The sequence below is a fragment of the Rissa tridactyla genome, chromosome 6 (assembly GCF_028500815.1).
Source record: "Rissa tridactyla isolate bRisTri1 chromosome 6, bRisTri1.patW.cur.20221130, whole genome shotgun sequence".
In the NCBI taxonomy this organism is placed as follows: Eukaryota; Metazoa; Chordata; class Aves; order Charadriiformes; family Laridae; genus Rissa; species Rissa tridactyla.
The window spans coordinates 60971686-60989139 of record NC_071471.1 but is presented as its reverse complement, the minus strand read 5'-3'; the positions used below and the strand labels follow the sequence as shown (position 1 = coordinate 60989139).

Below are 17454 nucleotides of genomic sequence, written 5' to 3'. Positions count from 1 at the left end.
AAATAACCGTAAAAGCAGAGTGCAAAATAGAAGGAGCAACTAGTTAATGACCTATGAAGCCATTAATCTTCTCTCTGAAAAGAGCTATCAGCAGTGTAGCAAGCATGATGGAGTCTTTGGCAAATGGCAGCACCAGCTGATTGGTAGCCAACTGTGCTCAACATGTTGCAGCTGTGGCCAGTATCTGTATCCAGCCAAAGAGATGGGAAATGACATGGATGACTGAGTATCAAATGGGCAGTGATGAACTGAGGAGATGAAATACCTCTGGCAAATTTAACACTATGGAGGCTGGCATTCAGGAAGCCTGTATGTGTAAAGGTCTTAGGGTTCTTTCCTTAAAGCAGATTTAGTTTTACTTCTGCTTCATTGTAGCTGATGGAGCTTCTGTCTTTTTTTTTTTTTTTTTGTATTTTTTTTTCACCCACCCTCCTAAGCTTTAGTGTTTTAGCGTATTCACTTTCACTACTTTTCTTTCCTCTGACGTATTTCAGATGTACGTGCCTGTCAACAAAATATTTTAGCAACCAGATCATGACAGTGAACGCTTTCAAATCTTACAGAAAATCGTGCCAATCAGTCTTGGAAATTAAATTCCAGGAAGAGGGGTAAGCCATCTAGTGTTTACCAGGAGAGATTATTTTTTTTTAACATCTCTACCTTTGCATGCAGACCAAGTCCTCCACTGGGTGCTTAGGGAAGGTTGGGCCAGTATTTAAGAAGTAAGGGCAGGTGGGGAGAGAATGGAATAATATGAACCAGAACACCTTGTACCAAAGCCTTTTTTCCTTAGCCAGCTATTCTTGATCAGCTGCTTGTGTGCTGTGGAAAAGGCTGTCTATATATCTTGTCTTAATATCTTTAACTCCTGCCATGTGACTATCAGCCCTCTCGCCTGCTCTTCTTTTGCTCCGTGTACAGAGCAGCCCTTGATCCTCAAGACTCCTACTGGTCACCTTTGTTCATCTAAAGTCGATCCTGGCTTTTATGTCCAAGTTCCTCTCTGGGTTCATATCTGCTGATCATTTCTTGTCCCAGAGTAACCACAAGAATATCCTCCACCTTGTGCTTTCACGGTATCTCTGGATACTAATGGCAACTTGAATTTAGTATTTTTCATTAGAAGATCTCACGAAATTCCCTCTGGACCGTGTAAGTCAGGGTTTATGCTATTTTCAGTGCTCAGGCAAACAGGCTTTGGAGGCCTCATGTGAAGTCACCAAGGTTATGCAGGGCGAGTGGCACAGTTTAAAGTAATCCACGTTTGCCCTGACTCCTGATTCACTTTTGTAATGCTGGTTCGAGTTCCTTCCTACCAATCAATGTGCATAATTCTTTTCTTAGTTGTTTATTGATTCACTCAATGAATTGAATAGAAGTGTAGCACTCATTAGTTGAGATCCTTACACAGTATCTATAAAATTATCCAGATTCTTAGCTAGTACATACTGGCGCGGTTGAATCATATTCAATTTTTCTAAACCAATTTACACCAGAGGTTTCAAAATTCAATAATGGTCTGGGAAAATGCCCTTATGAGTGATAATTCTGTTTCTTGGTGCACATGGTTCTTTCACAGTCCTAATTCTGACAAAATGCTAAGAGAAGCCAAATTAATTTTTGTTTTGTTCCATTTTTAAATTGGAATCTCTTTTTTTCCTTCACAAATAGTCTGTTATTATTATTCATTATGTGTCCTTTGATGAAAAATGATACATGAAGAATGGTTTCTATTACTGAATTATTTTTGCACATCATGCTTAATTCTGCAAATGAAGCAGATAAAGTCAATGAGGCTCAGTTAAGGACCAAAACTAATTCTGAAAGCTAATTATTTTCACAAGGGAGACTCTTGAAGACTATAAATTAGGAGGTTGCTATTCTAAGAAGTTTTGTCTTAGCCGAGTTAGTTGCATCTCCAGGAGTGAGAGAGGAACAGGGACAGGCCTGAAGCCAACCTGTTCCCCAGCTGAAGGTCTAGCTGTTCAACTGGAGTTGCATAGAACCAAAGAACTTCGATGTTTCCTTATCTGCTTTTTAAACAAAAATGCATCCATGGTACCACTCTGAATGCAGAAATAAAGGGAGGCACAAGACCCAAAATGTTTCCCATTGAAACCTTTTCATTACCTCGGTGACTGAGTGTGGAGATTTACTTCAAAGACACTTTAATAATGTTATAAACAAATTATATAAGTAGGAACGACTCCTAGGTTAAAGTCTGATAACCTGTGATCCGCCGAGCTAGAAATAGACTTGATAGAATAAGAAAGGCAGAAGAGCCACTTCTCCAGTCTCAAAGTGAGTGTCCTGAGTGAGTGATCTGTAGTTCACAGATCCCCTTGGGACCATGCGAGGACCAGAAACATCGTCAGGTCGAACTTTGGAGAGCAGTGACCAATCCCAACGTGAATTTGGCCTTTTGGCTGTGTGTAACATGCTCATTGACCTCAAATACTGACGTTTGTAAACCATTGTGTATGGTTTCTATTTTAGATAATTTTTAGAAGCACAGAAATACATTTTTCTCCCTCTTTCTATACTGTCTATATGTCTATTTTGAAGAGAATCTGACTTTCCACTTAAAGACAAATGCAAATATTGTACTAAGCAAGCAAACATTTTAAAAACACGTCTGAATGCATCTGTTCTTCCCTCAGAAGCGTGTGTCAGGAATCTCCAGAGCTGCCTGAGGAAGGCAGATGTCTGATTCTCACAAGAACTTCTGGCGCTTTTGAAGGTCTCAGGCTGTTATTCATTTTTTGACTTGTTCAGATTCCATAAAGACCCAGGCAAAAAAGCTGCACCCAAAAAGCCAGTGGGAGAGCATATAATTAATTGAGCCAAGGAAATATGCTGTATACTCTGAGCAGCATGAGCAGTTGCTGCCTGCTTTGACACTTTGCATATAGTCCTGAAATAGTGACAGCTATTTCAAGCTTCTGCTGAGATACTGATGGTTTCAGGCAGAAATAATTTCATTCTGAGTTGCATTTGTACAGGATGTAGTACAATGAGGTCCTCATTCATGAGCAGGTAACAATGCAATACAGTAATCATAACCTTCAGTTGTGACTGTTTCTCTCTGCCTTTCCTCCTTTTTCTTACTGCCTTCACTCTTCCTGCCTCTCCCCTTCCTATTGTTCCTTTTCCTTGGCTTGCCAGACAAGAATATTGGTTGAGCTTTCTCTCACAGGCTCAGCTTGCCTGCTGGGAGGCTGCCACGGCACCTCTCAGCTGTAGTGTCCCTGCTGGTGCTGTTGCTTTGCCCTGCTCACTCTGTGCCACAGGAGTCCTCAGGCAGGCCAGGTGAGATCTCAGGGTTCCTTCATGCCACTGGTGCCCAACAAAGTCTCTGGTCCCTTCTCATGCTGGCTTTCACGAGGTTCTCCTATTCTTTCATTTCTTGCCTGAACCCTTGATGAAACCATTCTCCAATACTGGATAGCAACATTTGCTAGCTGCAGTGTCAGCTACACATCACACTAAGCCACTTTTTGTGTAGAAAGCATCACGTATAGTTTTTCACCCTTACTGTTTCCCTGACCATTTCCCGCAGCTATCACAACGTGTTGAAGAGGAGTGACACAATGTGGTTGGCTCTTCAGTTTACTGTCTTGTAGTTGCTTTTTTTCATAGGGTTAGCTGCTCCAGCAGCATCAGGATCTCAGAGCATAAAGGAAGATGATTCCTGCAGGGACATGGGGGAGAGTTCTCAGGTCATGTTTGGGACTGGAAATGGCCAGGATGATATTTTTCCCATGATTTCCACGAGCCATTAATGTACCTGGTTTACAGCATATCAATCTGCATCTGCTGGTCTAGTTTTAGAGATGAAGCACTCTTTATAGTTGTCAGTCCTGGTTATTAATTTGCTCAAATTCTTAAAGAGGGATATAATTTGCCTCCCAGGCTTTCTTCATGTACTGCACATCTTTGTGTCACCATCCCTGCTGCTCTGAGCTCAGCAGATGGCTCTTTGTAAGCAGGTGGTATTTTTTCTTGCTATAGGAAGAAATATATTTACTGCTCATTCTGGCACTCATGAAAAAATTGTAAACTTTAAAGAGATATATTAAAAATATAAATAAAATGCCTGTAAGAGTTATTGCCAAATTGATATTGGACCAAAGGCACCTATTCAAGTGATCAGCAGCCAGAAATGAAGTGTACAAGCCAAGAGTATTGAAAGAACCATTAAGAATGTTAAAAAAATAAAAGAGGTAGATAAATCTCGTACTGTGATGAATGATAGCCAAGGAACATCTAATCATATCTGGGTAGCATTTACTGAAATAACTCAACCAGACTAAAATGAAGAACATGAAAAAGATGGTGTAAAAATTATTGGAATGTTCTTTTTTCTGACAATTTTTCATTAATCTTCAAGAAGGAATAAGGATTTATTTAAAACAAATTAAATTAAGTGGTGAGCACTAGAATACGGTTCCTCTTGATCTTGGTATGGCTATAAAAACATAAGGTTCTCAGCAACTGCATTTTAAGGGTTGGGGGGTAGGAGGAGAGGGGGATTGCAGTTTTCCAACCACCTCTCCCTAATAAACCAACCTGCGGAACGGTGGCTCTGTTCAATTGGAAGATTGCTCACTGCTGTAAGAAAATGTGAAATTCATGAAACATCTAGCAAATGAACACACAAAAGACACACAACAAACTATCAACACTATGTCTGTAGGCTTCCATTCCTTGATTAATCTATCCATATCTTTCGCTTTTAATGGCAACATGCCTGGAATTTCTTGGATATTAATTAAGAGTGATATGGAGAAAGTGACTCCATGAATATTGTGACAAACCGACTTAAAAAGAGGAATGGTTACCAACAGATTGGACCAAAGCTTGGCTTCTTTACTGTGCAAATACAGATTTCATAAGGTCTTCTGTCAGCAAATGCTCATCTTTTCTGTTGTGTCCTTTAAGGAGGAATAGCCTTCTTTCTGCTAGAGCTCTACTGTTGTCATCAGAGTTATGGCATGATAGTCTGATGATCTAAAAGCTCTGTGGAATGTCTCTCCCATGAAAAAGAGTATATAAGAGCGTGTTCTCTCTGTAACCCATAAGAATAGATGGAAAATGCATTTTGTTTAAGCCACACTCTGTGGTCGGTAAACGCTTTCAGATTTGACCTGGTTCTGGTACATATTTAAGGATTAGGGAGCAGATGGCTTGAAACTCAGAGCTGGATGAAATAAAATTTAGTTTTAGGAGTTGAAATTTCAGTGCAAGCTGGGGTAAGGACTTAAACTATTAATTTTGATTGAGGTATATCACATCTTATGAACAATCTCTAAGATCAAAGAGCTGGCTGCTCAATGAGCAATAGTTATTTGTTATGAGCGAATGAGCGTTAACAATTGAAATGCTTCTCTTTGCTTAAATAGTAAACGGAGTTCACTGCTGTGCTGTTGCTGGCAGGTGATGCAGACACACATGTGGGTGTAATGTTTCTTTGGGGGTCCCTTTTGTGCTCGGAAAGTCTGGTACTTCTGCAAAATCTTTGCTTTGCGTGCAGCTCCATTTCCTACCCACCTGTTGGCAATCTAAACCAATGATCTAGAAACAAATGCATTTCTTATTTTCGCTTTTTTTTTCCAGATTTCAGAAACCCTGATCCAGAAACTGAACCAAAACCTGGTCCATTTTGAGTTGAAGCCAGGGGTTCAAATCCTTGTCCATGCTGCCCATTTAACAGCAGGTCAGTATTCTCCTTCTGTCTACACTCTCTCTGTTGCTCTGTAGCCCAGCAAGCAATATATTCCTTGGTGGTAGTAGTGTGCAATCAGCTGTATTTTAAACATTTCTTATTTTTATGTCACAATAATAACTCAGTGTATGGGCAGACATTAAAATGCCTGCCCCACCTCCCCCTTTTTTTATATCATTACAAAAAGAAATGCTTTTGCATTTACGGCTAATCCTTTTGTTTACTTTATGTGCAAGAATTTGCTGTTGGTGCTGGAAATGCAGTATAAGTAGCAGTAGAAATGTGTACTTCTTGGCTGTCTCTGAAATATTCAACAGCTAAGCAGCACCATGGCGTATTCAGCCTGGATCACGCAGTGCAAAGGTTACCAGCTAGATATTCTAGAGTCAACGAACATTCAAAGCAACTAAGCACAGTTCAGAAGTTGTTCAGCAGTCTGAAAGACAAGAATCAATTTACATATGCACACACATAAAATTAGGCAGTTTGGACTTTAACTAATCCTATCTCAAAATGAGCCATCTCAAAGTCCTGATATTTAATTGCACGTCCCTCTGTCTATTCTGTATGCTAAACCCTCATTTCACAGTACAGCCTCTATTTAACTATTACGAGAGATGGGATGAACAGATCCGTGCTCAGGATTCTTAGAAATTCCTCTTCTCCAGGAGCTGCTGATAATTCTGATCAGTTGTTATTGGCTTCTTTTGCTAACTTGCAAATTAAAAGACTCAGTTCACTTGTACCAACAAACTGCTCTACAAAAAGCATTTTATTGTATGAACAGGTCTGCCCAAGCTGATGTCGGTCGTATGAACAGGTCTGCCCAAGCTGATGTTGGTCCACATGCTGCCTTGTCCACAAAGGGAAGGAAAGAGAGTGTTAAGAAAGGGTGTAATGTGAATTTAAATCCCCCTAGAAGACAGCCTTGGTGTTTGCTATATTTCATTTTTCCTAAGCAGAACTTGATAATATCTGCCCTGGGAATATAGCTGCATGTTTCTGTTTCCCATTAGCTGTGAAACAGGTGATCAGATGCTTCCTTTTAGAGATGTTAGAACCAAAAGCGTAAAAAAGCAGAGATGCAGCACAGCTGAGTAATCCCTAAAAAAAACTCAAAACACAACAGCTTAAGAAGTCAGTTTGTTTGATTTTTTTTTCTCCTGTAGATTGTAAAAAAAAAAAAAAAAGTAATAGACATATGACACAGAAGAATTGTTGACTTTACATTTAAGATTTAAATTCATATACATTTTACATAATAGTCGTTATCAGAGAAGAGATCCTTGGCCTGAATTTTCAACGATGACCAGTGATTCTATATGTACTTTCAGAAAACCCTCAGTACCCATCTCTTAAAAGAAATGTATCTGAAAGAATCTTAATGTGACTTTCAAATGTGGAATTACCTGCAATTACTCATCATTTTTGAATTTTTTTTCTGGGCATTTACTCTGTCAATGCACATGACTCTGTTCCATTTTGGTCAATATTCATTAATGTCATGTTCAAATCCTAAATGAACATTTAGACATGACTACTCTGGCCCTGAATATCCTATAGGCCTTTTCTAAAAAATTACAGTTAGAAGAAATGGCATTAGATATTCCTGGGAAAGGCTCGTCTTTACCTCTTGCTCCTGAAGCGACGTTCCTGATTTCATGTAGTGGAAACAGATGACACTTAAAATCACATCTCCAGCCCTCTCTTTAATACAAGATGAATCTGGATCCAAGTTTGGTGCTGTATGTAGGAGCCTCCTGCAGCTTCTTGGTAAGGAATTCTGGGCATCTCTTCATGAGGGAGTGCACAGGGGCCCCAGCGGCTCCATCAATGCTCAGAGTGATGCTGGTCCCGAAGCCAGATAGTTAGTGGAGGTACTGTAGCACTTTTCTGGGCTACTGAACCTTGTCTGCTGCCCCGACTGAACCAAAAGGGTCTATCAGTGTGGCACACTGCCATGCTACATAACTGTATGGCCTCTGGGCCTGTTTCTTGCTAGCTCAGGCTGAAGCAGAAGGTGCTCTGCTCAGACACGCTGCGTAAATACGTGTCCTTTGTGCTCACCAAAAATGGACATTTTTAATTGTATTTACGCACACACCAGGAATGAGTTCTTTTTGTCCGTACTAGATACAACCACTCGTTTGTCCTGCAAGGTAGGCTCTGTTGTACTGCTCTTTGAAACCACAGGTGAGATGTGAGTGATTGCTGTAACTGGCTTCACAACGTCCTATAGGAATGCTATAGGATTGTGTCTGTTGCAGAAGTATGCTTCAGTAAGAATGCAAAATGAGCCTGGACTGCCAAACTAGATATTAAAAAGCCCAGAGAGCAGCCACTGTGAGGTTTTTGAGGGAATAGGGCTCCTTATCAAGATGCAGAGGTCATGACTCAGTTCCCTGCCTAAATTAAAGGCCTAATTTCATGACATCAAAACTTGGGAACAGTTTAGAATTTGACAAAATGCCAAGAGAGATTTACTTCGCTGCTGAAAACTATTGTTTTGGTTGTCAAGGAAGAAGAAGAATTGTCCTTTTGAAATCCAAGCTTTTATAAAAAAATAAATAAAATAAAGCAGAGAAACCTGGAACACAAGCCAGCACCAGAAGCAGTCCCTAGAAAACACAAGCCAGGGAGATGCATATGGCCCAGAGGTGCTCTGCTCTGTGGTGCCCGTTCTTTCCCAGCCTTTTCACTATGACTGTGTCGGACTCTGGGCAGCTATGGGCTGTAGTTGACTGAACCGCAAAGCTCAGCATGTGTTTTTCTAAGTGCACACGTATGTACACGTATGTTCCCCCAGTGTGTGTGCCTGGTCATGCACAGCAGCAATTTCTGTAACAGAGAAGCTGCAGGGAACAAAAGCGTAGGTATCTAAACTAGCTTGGTGTGGATATTCAAGCAGAACTTGTAGAAATGAGCCTGTGTGTGTGTGTTGTCTGTGAGCATGTGCCTTCCCTGGAGCACAGAGGAATGACAGGTGTTGGCCTCAGCACATTTCACATCTCCCTCTTCTTTCTTCAGACCACACTGAAGGAAGGCTTAATTTATGGCAATTAGGGACAATAGATTGCAATCCATTCATCATGTTCATTCCTTCTTCTCGTGAAAACAAATCCACCCAACCAGTGTCCTCAACCCAACAGACAACAACCTCAACTCTTAAGGCAGAGTAAAATATGCCAGTATTTCTCACAAAGCAGTTAAATAGCTGTTTACTACCAGACTCTCGGCACAGCATTATAACAAGAGCAGTGAGTGATGCTGAGCCTGAATCAGTTGGAGAGCCACTTTGTCATCCCGCAGAACTGCAGAGACCCACTAAACACAGACGCAAAGGGGGCAGAGTGGAGATGTGGGAGGAATTCATAATAACGCATCATTTCACCCTGGTGCCTCACCTTCCTGAGGATAGCCGGCTTGATATAGGAACGAGAAGTTTTTTTACTTCTCTGTGCAAATTTTGGCTTTATCAGGTGGGGTGTGACAGCTGAAAAGGCGTGTGTGGTTCTGATGTGTGTGCCTGAGTAAGTATTTGCTTGTGTGTGCGTGTTTTCCTGTGTCTTCTGGTCTGGTTTAGGATGGGTCTGTTCAGTGCATGTGAAGAGGTGCAAGAGAAAGAGGGTGCGTGTGGCAGCAGTTCCATTAACTTTCATTGCTTTGCAGAGGAAGGCACTACCTGTACCTTGTTCTGTGCGTAATGCCAGGTAGAGACAGTTGGTGAGGACGTATCGGCTGTGTGCATCAGCTCTCCGTAACAGCACAGCTACAGCTGTGTGTCTGTCTGCAGTGTGTTTTATTAGTGTCTGCCTGAATAACTGAGACTGCTGGGCCTATATGTATCCCTTTTTGGATGCTAGATGTCTTTCTGTTTGTGTGTGTATATGTGTGACGGAAACTGTCTCTATTTAATACAATTTAATTTGGATTTCTGGGAAAGCCACGCTTTTGGCTGGTTTGTGTGGCCTTATTTAGCAAGGGGCTTTGAAAGGGTGGTGCACAAAACTCTGAAGAGAAGCACAGAGGGACTTTTTGTTTGATTAGGGTTTTTAATTTTTTTTTTTCTCGAATCTGCGCACTCTCTGGCATGAAAGACTTGTGGGAGAAAGAGCAGGGCACCGGAGGGTAGAACGTGTTCATAAGAGTTAGGAAGAGGATAAAGGAAGAAACTGAAAATGTCAGAGGTGTGAAAAGAGCTTGCCATGATAAGGCATGGATGCTGAGGCAGTGTCTGTGAAGGGCACTGGACTTCTGCTCAGGAAGGGAGAGGACAATTGTTGCTTCAGTAAAATTGACAACCCGATTGCTTATCATTCACTATGCATTGGGAGCTACCCAAACTAGCTCTGAGTGAAATAGAAAGTCAGCATGACAAGCTAGCCCATGGGTAGCGCCAGGATCATCCAGAGGTACCCAAGTGACCTCATTTGCAACTAACTTACGCAACTGTCTGCAATATGAGAGACTGTGTTTCAGGCAGTCCTCTAATAGGCCAGAGAGGAGAGGCCTCTAAGGAGAAAGCTATGGGGTAAGTTGGGCACCACCAGTGGTCTGAACCCAGGTTTCTTCCCAGCTGGATTAGAAAGGGAGAAAAGCCTGGAGATGTGTGGACAGATGAGGTCTGGGAGCAGCTCTAATCGTCTCTCCCTTTTCCTGCAGCTCCCCTGGTGGACCTCACTCCCAGTCACAGCGGTTCAGCTATGCTGATGCTCCTCTCTGTCGTTTTTGTGGGACTAGCCGTGTTTATAATCTACAAGTTCAAAAGGTATGACCCTCCATGAGCCACTTCCTTCTCCCCATTGCCGCCTTTCATGGAGGTGTTTGGGGTTTGTTTTGCTGGGTTTTCTTTTTTGCAGTGATTTGTTTCTTGGTTTGTAAAAGCTGATGCTACATCATCTGCCAGAGTACCCCACAATGATGGTTTCTGTTAATGTTTTAGGAAGATTCCTGGCCTTAATATATATGCACAGATGCAGAATGAAAAAGATCAAGAGATGGTCAGTCCAGTCAGTCAGAGCGAAAGCATACCTAATGTCCCTCAAAGTGAGCTGGTGAGCCCTGAGCAACTAGTAGATGAGAAGTTGGAAGTCCAGCCCATAGGTAAATAACTTGCAGCATCCCGCAGCTGGTCAGACTCTGACTTGTAATTGGCTAACCCTTTTCTCAGCCTCCTCCCTTCCCATATTCCTGCACACTCCTCCTCCCATCCTCTTCTGCTGCAGCATTAGTTTTGCTACAGGAAACCTTGCTAACTCTCCTCTCTCCCTCACTGCCATGTGGTGAAAGGGAGGGGAACAACTTCAGGCTTTTTCTCTCTCCTAGTTGCTCTATGTAGATCCCTTCCCCTTCTCAAAAATCCTGCCGGCACTTAACTTGCGCTATAAGGCAATTTATTTTGCTGGGGCTGATGTAGTTGCGGGGCTAAACCCCACACCCAAGGCATATCCAGGACAACTTCAGCCACGCTCACCTGGAACATGGAGGTGAGCGGGTGATTCGGTAAGTCAGATCTAAAGGCTAAATATTTGTTGATATTTTGACTGCTGTGACCTTTGTGTTGTGTCAGACCTTGTTGCCAGCAGCAATGCTAGCCTGGCTGATTCCCAGGGAAGTCGAGCAAAACCTGGGATCTCTGCATTGAACAGTTGGGTTTGCTCTCAGGCTGATTTCTCCCACAGGACTCTGTGGTTGAAAATTTGCAAGGCAGGCTTCCATAGGACCTAAAGTGAATAGACTTGGAGTGGGCATACTGGGGTCAGTCTCACATTTGCTCATGCCTACATGTCTTCTGTTACCCTGACTCTAGTGAAAGCATTGGGCAGGAGCAGGGAGGTTTCAGCCTGGGGACATTTTCTGCTAAAGCCAGCATTGCTCGAGCATTGCTTGGGCATGGCTCAGCTTCACTTGTGAGGTGACGGTTCTGCAGGCCCAGACCAGAGGTACAGAACAGGACCACTGCAAATAAAGACATGGACCTATTTTAGAGGAATTATAGCTGTTCTTGCTCAGACAGGAGTGAGGCATAGTCGTAACTGAGAACCCTTATTTGGACGATTGCATCCACTTAACCAAACTTTAGATCCTACCTGAGAATGTCCCTAAATTGTATGGGAGTGTTTGCTAAAGCAGGCCTGGTCTCATAGCTACTGCAGAGTGGGAGCAAGGGGAAGGGTAATTAAAGGAGGGAATGTGGTGTGCTAAGATTATGGCCTGTGAAAACAACCTGGGAGGAAAAAAGAAGAAAGTCTCTTGATGAATCTGATGTCTAAGCTGGAAGTCCCACTGCAATCAGTAGTGATCTCTCCTCACCTGTTCACCAAGGGAGATCTGGTGGCTATTAAAAGCTTTTAAGCAGCTATTCATCAGCAGACCTGGACATGCCTGCTTAGCAGAACACAGGATGGAGTGAGGGAACCAACCTTCCCATGTGGTGTTCCCCATACAGAGCAACCCCAGGCCACAGTCCAGAACCCAAGGAAAGGAAATGCAACCAAGGTAGTCTGGACAGAGGACTTCCAAAAGGCTTGTGGATCACCAAGAGGTTTCAAGCCAAGACCCGGAGCGGTGGGTCCTAAACTTTAACAATTCTTTTTTTTCATTTGTTTTTCTTTCTTTTTCCCCCAGAAACCTCCAAGGCAAAATTGATGTAAGATGCTAAGGGAGAAACACCCAATTTCAGGCCAGGAACTCTCCTCCTAGAGCTAGATGTGCTTTGGGCTTCCCTTTTCTTAAAGTATGCAATGTCTGTGGTTCACACTGTTCCAGAGGTAGGGAAACACATATTTTCACAGGTCATTCAGACTGAAGTGGTATGAGTCAGTCACCTGCTGGCTCTATTCAATGCAGCTTCAAAACTGCTCTTACTGGTGTGGGAAACTAATCCCTTGATGCCTCTGGGATAAGAGCAGTGAAAAGCCAATTTGGGGGATAGGTTTTCGTTTGGTGCAACTACAGCATTTCTGGCTTTCAACAATAGCCAGCATTTTGTGTGTTTCTCAGCTGTGCTACTGGACACTGTATTGAACCAGAAATTGGCCTTTTATAACTCCTTGGTTTGCACCTGTAACTGCACTAGTGAGCACAAAAGGTAAATGTGTGGGGTACACAGACTCAATTCTCTATCAAAAGGAATCAGTCCAACAAACTTAAGAGTGTTTTTCCATCCTGTCAGTAAGATGAATGAGGAAACTGAATCAGAGCTCATTGACAAAATGAAAAGGTCTGGACCTACGTGTGAACAGAATAGAAAGTGCAAAGGCTCTTCACTCTCCTATACAACCACCTCATCTGTTTCTGGAAATCAGCAATTTCTTTTTTAATGAGTTTTCTTTCTTTTGGGAAAACAAAGCAAGACTGTAATTGGGTGTTTCTCTTTTGTATGCTTGTTCAGAAGCCAGGTTTTTTCAACCCCTTTGACTAACATTCAGGGATCCTTCCTTGGAGGAATCTGAATGAATGTCCCTGGAACATTTAATTTTCTCTCCAAACTCTGGCAGCAAACAAAACACAGTTCCTGTTTTCTGGATGTGAGTGGTTTAGGCTCTTCTTTTGCAAATGCAAAGCTTAAGGCTATTTATGAAATCTCCAACACCTTATCATTGCAAATGAGTTACACATTTCCTCTGAGGACCTCAACCCTTCCTTCCCTCCACCCCTCTGCTCTGGCCTCTCCCTCTTCTGTTCAACATGGGTGAATCATCTTCATTAGCAAAAGAACAGGACATCACCTTCAGTGTTTTGAATGACAAGAAAACATTTCTGGGAAGAACGGGTCAGTCTGGAACAGCTGAATCCCAAAGGCCAGCAAGGTGATACCTTCAAACTTCTTCCTTGGCTAAACACTTGTTATTTACTGACTCTTCTTATTTTGTTCTTTCTTTGCCACAGGAAGTATTTCCACAGCTGCTGAGCCCCAGAGCACAAAAGAAATCCCTTCCTATGTAAATGGTTGAATTGAGGACACCGATAAATATCTATATCTAAAAAAAAAGAGGAGAACTCGCTGCATTTGGACTTTTTAATTCTTCAGATGACAAAGGGTTTTTAGCTTTAAGCCTGTGCATGTGGACATTATACTGAGACCATAGTGGAACTGCGTTGTACAGGTGTTCAATTTTAGTGGGGGGTGGGGGGAGCGGAACTGGTACCACTATTCACTCCTGCGGCCCTTCCCCTCACCCCTCCACTCTCTCTTTTTTCTGATCTGTCTCTAATTTGTAGAAAATTCATAATGATATAGGCCAAGAATATGCATGGGGGTCTCTTCTTTAGGGAGAGGGGTGGGCTGGGATGTGGGGGGAGATGGGCTGGGGGAGGTGGGGGGGGGCATTTAGGGTTCTTGGCTTTAGATTTAACTGCTCTTTTAGCACTTTGGGCTGCGGGAGGGCTAGCTGCCCCAGCAGACTTTCATAGGACACACGAAAAAATCACACTGGAGTTTAAAGGCACTGAAAATATTCTTGGTCAGTCTGGTTCATGTCTTTGTTTGGACTCTGCCCTTCGTTCCTCTAGCTGCAGCTGCTGCCTGCGCCCCACGGCCAAGTGCGAGCGTGGGCGATCCCAACCGCAAGGCCAGGCTCTTTCTTAAACAGCTTTTTTTGCCTACTCGCACCAAGGCATCCCACTGATAGCACTGATAACGTTTTGCCTCCTAACCTCGAATGGAACAGAACTAGCGTGCATTACAGGCAGGGAGGTCTGTCCATACTGCACTTGGAGGAGGTTATTGCCAGCATGAATTTACATTGTACTTTGTACCAGCCTTACACCTTCAATTTTGGCTAAGAGAAAGCCCTAGTAGCACCCTCAGCTGCATTTAGTGCTGATGTTTGGATTTGTCTGGGGAAGTCACAGACTACTGGGAGTCATCCCAAGGCCTGTCAATTTTTTGAAAGATGCCTTGTCCATAGAAGAGGGAGCAGGGAAAGGTCTGTGCCGTTTCCTATGGCCTTCTTGGCATCCCCCCTTGGCTGCAGATCTGCAAACTCCTGCCACTCTGGGCAGAGGAAGGAGAATAAAGCAGGATTTGGCCTGAGATTGTTGCCGTGCATTTTGAGCCCCAGCACCGCAGGACCACTCTTGCACAAGATTTGATTTCTTACCAGTAACATAAGCTTGTTTCTTACGCTGCAGCTGTAAGTGAGGCTGCAGGACACGTTCACTTAGGCTGTGCAAGGGAAGAGCAGGAAAGCAGGCTCAGCATACCTCGAACAAGTCCTCCCAAGACACGGGATATCTGGCTGAAGCCTAACCTGTGATCGTTACAGCTGTTGATTTCCAACCCAACTCAGGTAAACTTAGCACCAGGATTTTGATTCAAAGTGCAAAGAGAGAAAGAGAATAACCAGTACTTAACTGCATTAGGTGAAGGCAGATAGAGGCCAGTTCATAATCAGCGTAGCACACTTAGGAGGCACCCTGATTCCTGACGTGAGTGGGTTTTGTTCGATAGACATTGCGCATGGCAACCTGAGTGACAGACAGGAGAACGCGGCGCTGTTGGCATTGCCCAGAGTCCCTGGGGCAAGGGGTTGGTGGTGGTGGGTTTGGATCGCTCTGTCACAAATTGGGCACGAACCCAAATCAACCTACTTGCTGGCACAGAAAAAAAGCAATACCAAGTGCAAGAACATTAGACTCGCAGCAGTTAAAGGCTAATCACAGTACGGAGTCCTCTGCCTCTTTCTGCGCTTTCTCTGAAGACAGGTAGAAACACAGCAGTTTGTATGGCTTTGCTATCGTCTTTGCAACTACGGCTTTAAGAAAGACGGGAAAGTTTTGGCAGCAACTGTATAATACTCCCCACTGAAGTCCAACATTAGCCAACTTATTTTTATAGTAAGCCAATCAAAAAGTTTTCTTATAGTGTTGGAACTATTTCTAATTTTAAAATTACTTTTTTTGATGTACTTTTTCATCTTCTGTTTCCCTTTTGTTAAATACAATGTAGCGTAATGTATAATTGCTATTGTTTATTGCTTTTACAGTCATATTTATTAAACAGATTATGTCTCTAAATGAAGGCCTGTGGTTTTGTTGCTCATTTTAGCTCTCGCTCCCTGACGGATAACTAACAACATTAAAATAGTCGGAAGCTGATAACTTCAAAAAGAAAGGGGTGTTCAGTAGAAGTGGGAGAGGGTGGTGATAGCATGCTTCTGAAAATATAGTTCCTAGAAGCAAGGTGCCAATATGAAGGTAACTTTCTCAGTCCTCAGAGTGCTTTATGAAGTGAAGCTTGGTACTGTTATCTTCCTTTTAAGGATGGGGAAGCTGAGGGCTGCAGAAGCGCAATGTTCTTTTTCTGGTTTCCAACCAGGCAATGGTAGAGCTCTGAGCAGCTCCCTGGAACTCCAGCTCCGTTCCCTGCCCATGGTTATCCTTCCCTATACACGCTGTCTGTTAAAGGTTCTTTTAAAATGCCTTTTCTGACTACTCTTTTGCCAACGCTGGTAAAGGAAAGTTTAAAATATTCACATTACAGATGAATCAGGTTTTACATGTGAAGAAAATGAAGCATAGGAGGTTTCTGTCAGCTTGCCAGATGACGGTGGATGCCTGTTGCTGAGAAAAAGAAAGAAAACAGAGCTTCTCTGCTTTTCAAGTCAGGATGCAACCACCAGATCGTTCTACCTGTTATAACTGGCTCCTGCTTCAGTTCTATAGCCTTTTTTGTGTCCCTGACGTAAGAATTTATGTAGGCACATAAATAGTCGAAGATCTGAGGTTCAGGCATCGTCAACAACCGAGGCCATGGTATCGCGTGTCAAGGCCAAGAATGATGAGCTTGCTTGTTGGAGAGTGTGTAGTTTTCACATCCTGGTCAAATCCCAGTATACTTACAATTACTAGCCTAAAATGTTAACGTGGACACTGCAGCCTTTCTTCGCCTTTCATTCAGGCTGGATGAACGGCAGCCGTGGCCATGGTGCGGGTGACTCAGAGATGCGTGTGTAGATGTAGTCTGCTTTTATAGTTTAAGTGCCCACCTGAATTAGCAGGCATCTGTTCTGGCCATAAGCAGTAAGTCTGGTTTTGGCAAGCATCTCTAAAGCATTTTCAGATCATTCTCTTCAGCTTGTTGTATGTCCTGAGGCAGAGACTGATTGTTATTTGTAGTTGTTGTTTTCTGGTTTGTATAACAACACAGCGATTCGCCACTAATGACTGAACACTGAGGCAATAAACAAAGAATATACCAAATACTTATAAAATCCAATATGAATTTTCTCTGAGGATATTATCATACCTTGAGAGAATAAAACAAGTTCATTATTTTCTGCCAGAAAGCGCGGGCAGTTTAAATATGGTTAAAAACTCAAAGTATTTTCCTAATTTGTTGTTGATTCTCTACCATCATCTTAGCTGCCATAAAACAGACGTGTGGGTGGGACAGATATATTGGCTTCAGAAAGATTTATGCTGCTCCACCTAGCAGGACATTTGGGCTAAGATGTTGGATTGCCTTTCCTGGAAATCAGTAGGTGTTAGTGTTTAAATATTTTTGAGGCTCTGGGCCTCAAGCAGTTGCTTGCTGTTAATATGTGGCTGCGTTTAATTGCTTAAACTTTTGCTGGAAAGCAAGACTCTTAAAGCACTTGCTGAAATGCTTATGCAAACGAAGCAGGAATTTTCAGTGACCCTAAATGAACCCTGTCGTGGTCCTGTCAACTTCTGCTGAGAATTTCTGACAATTGCATTTAGTCTGGTACCTAGAGCTGATAACA

At 42.8% G+C, this 17454-nt stretch overlaps 1 protein-coding gene across 1 annotated transcript in view; it reads left to right on the top strand.

The window, feature by feature from the left end:
* LOC128911172 (VPS10 domain-containing receptor SorCS1-like) overlaps positions 1-13672 on the top strand; it is a 303650-nt gene extending 289978 nt beyond the window's left edge. The window contains exons 24-28 of the mRNA XM_054205538.1: positions 5617-5716; positions 10388-10493; positions 10668-10828; positions 12174-12292; positions 13616-13672. Of these exons, the coding sequence (XP_054061513.1) occupies positions 5617-5716; positions 10388-10493; positions 10668-10828; positions 12174-12292; positions 13616-13672 (543 nt within the window). The remainder of the gene's footprint in view (positions 1-5616; positions 5717-10387; positions 10494-10667; positions 10829-12173; positions 12293-13615) is intronic.
* Positions 13673-17454: the final 3782 nt, after the last annotated feature.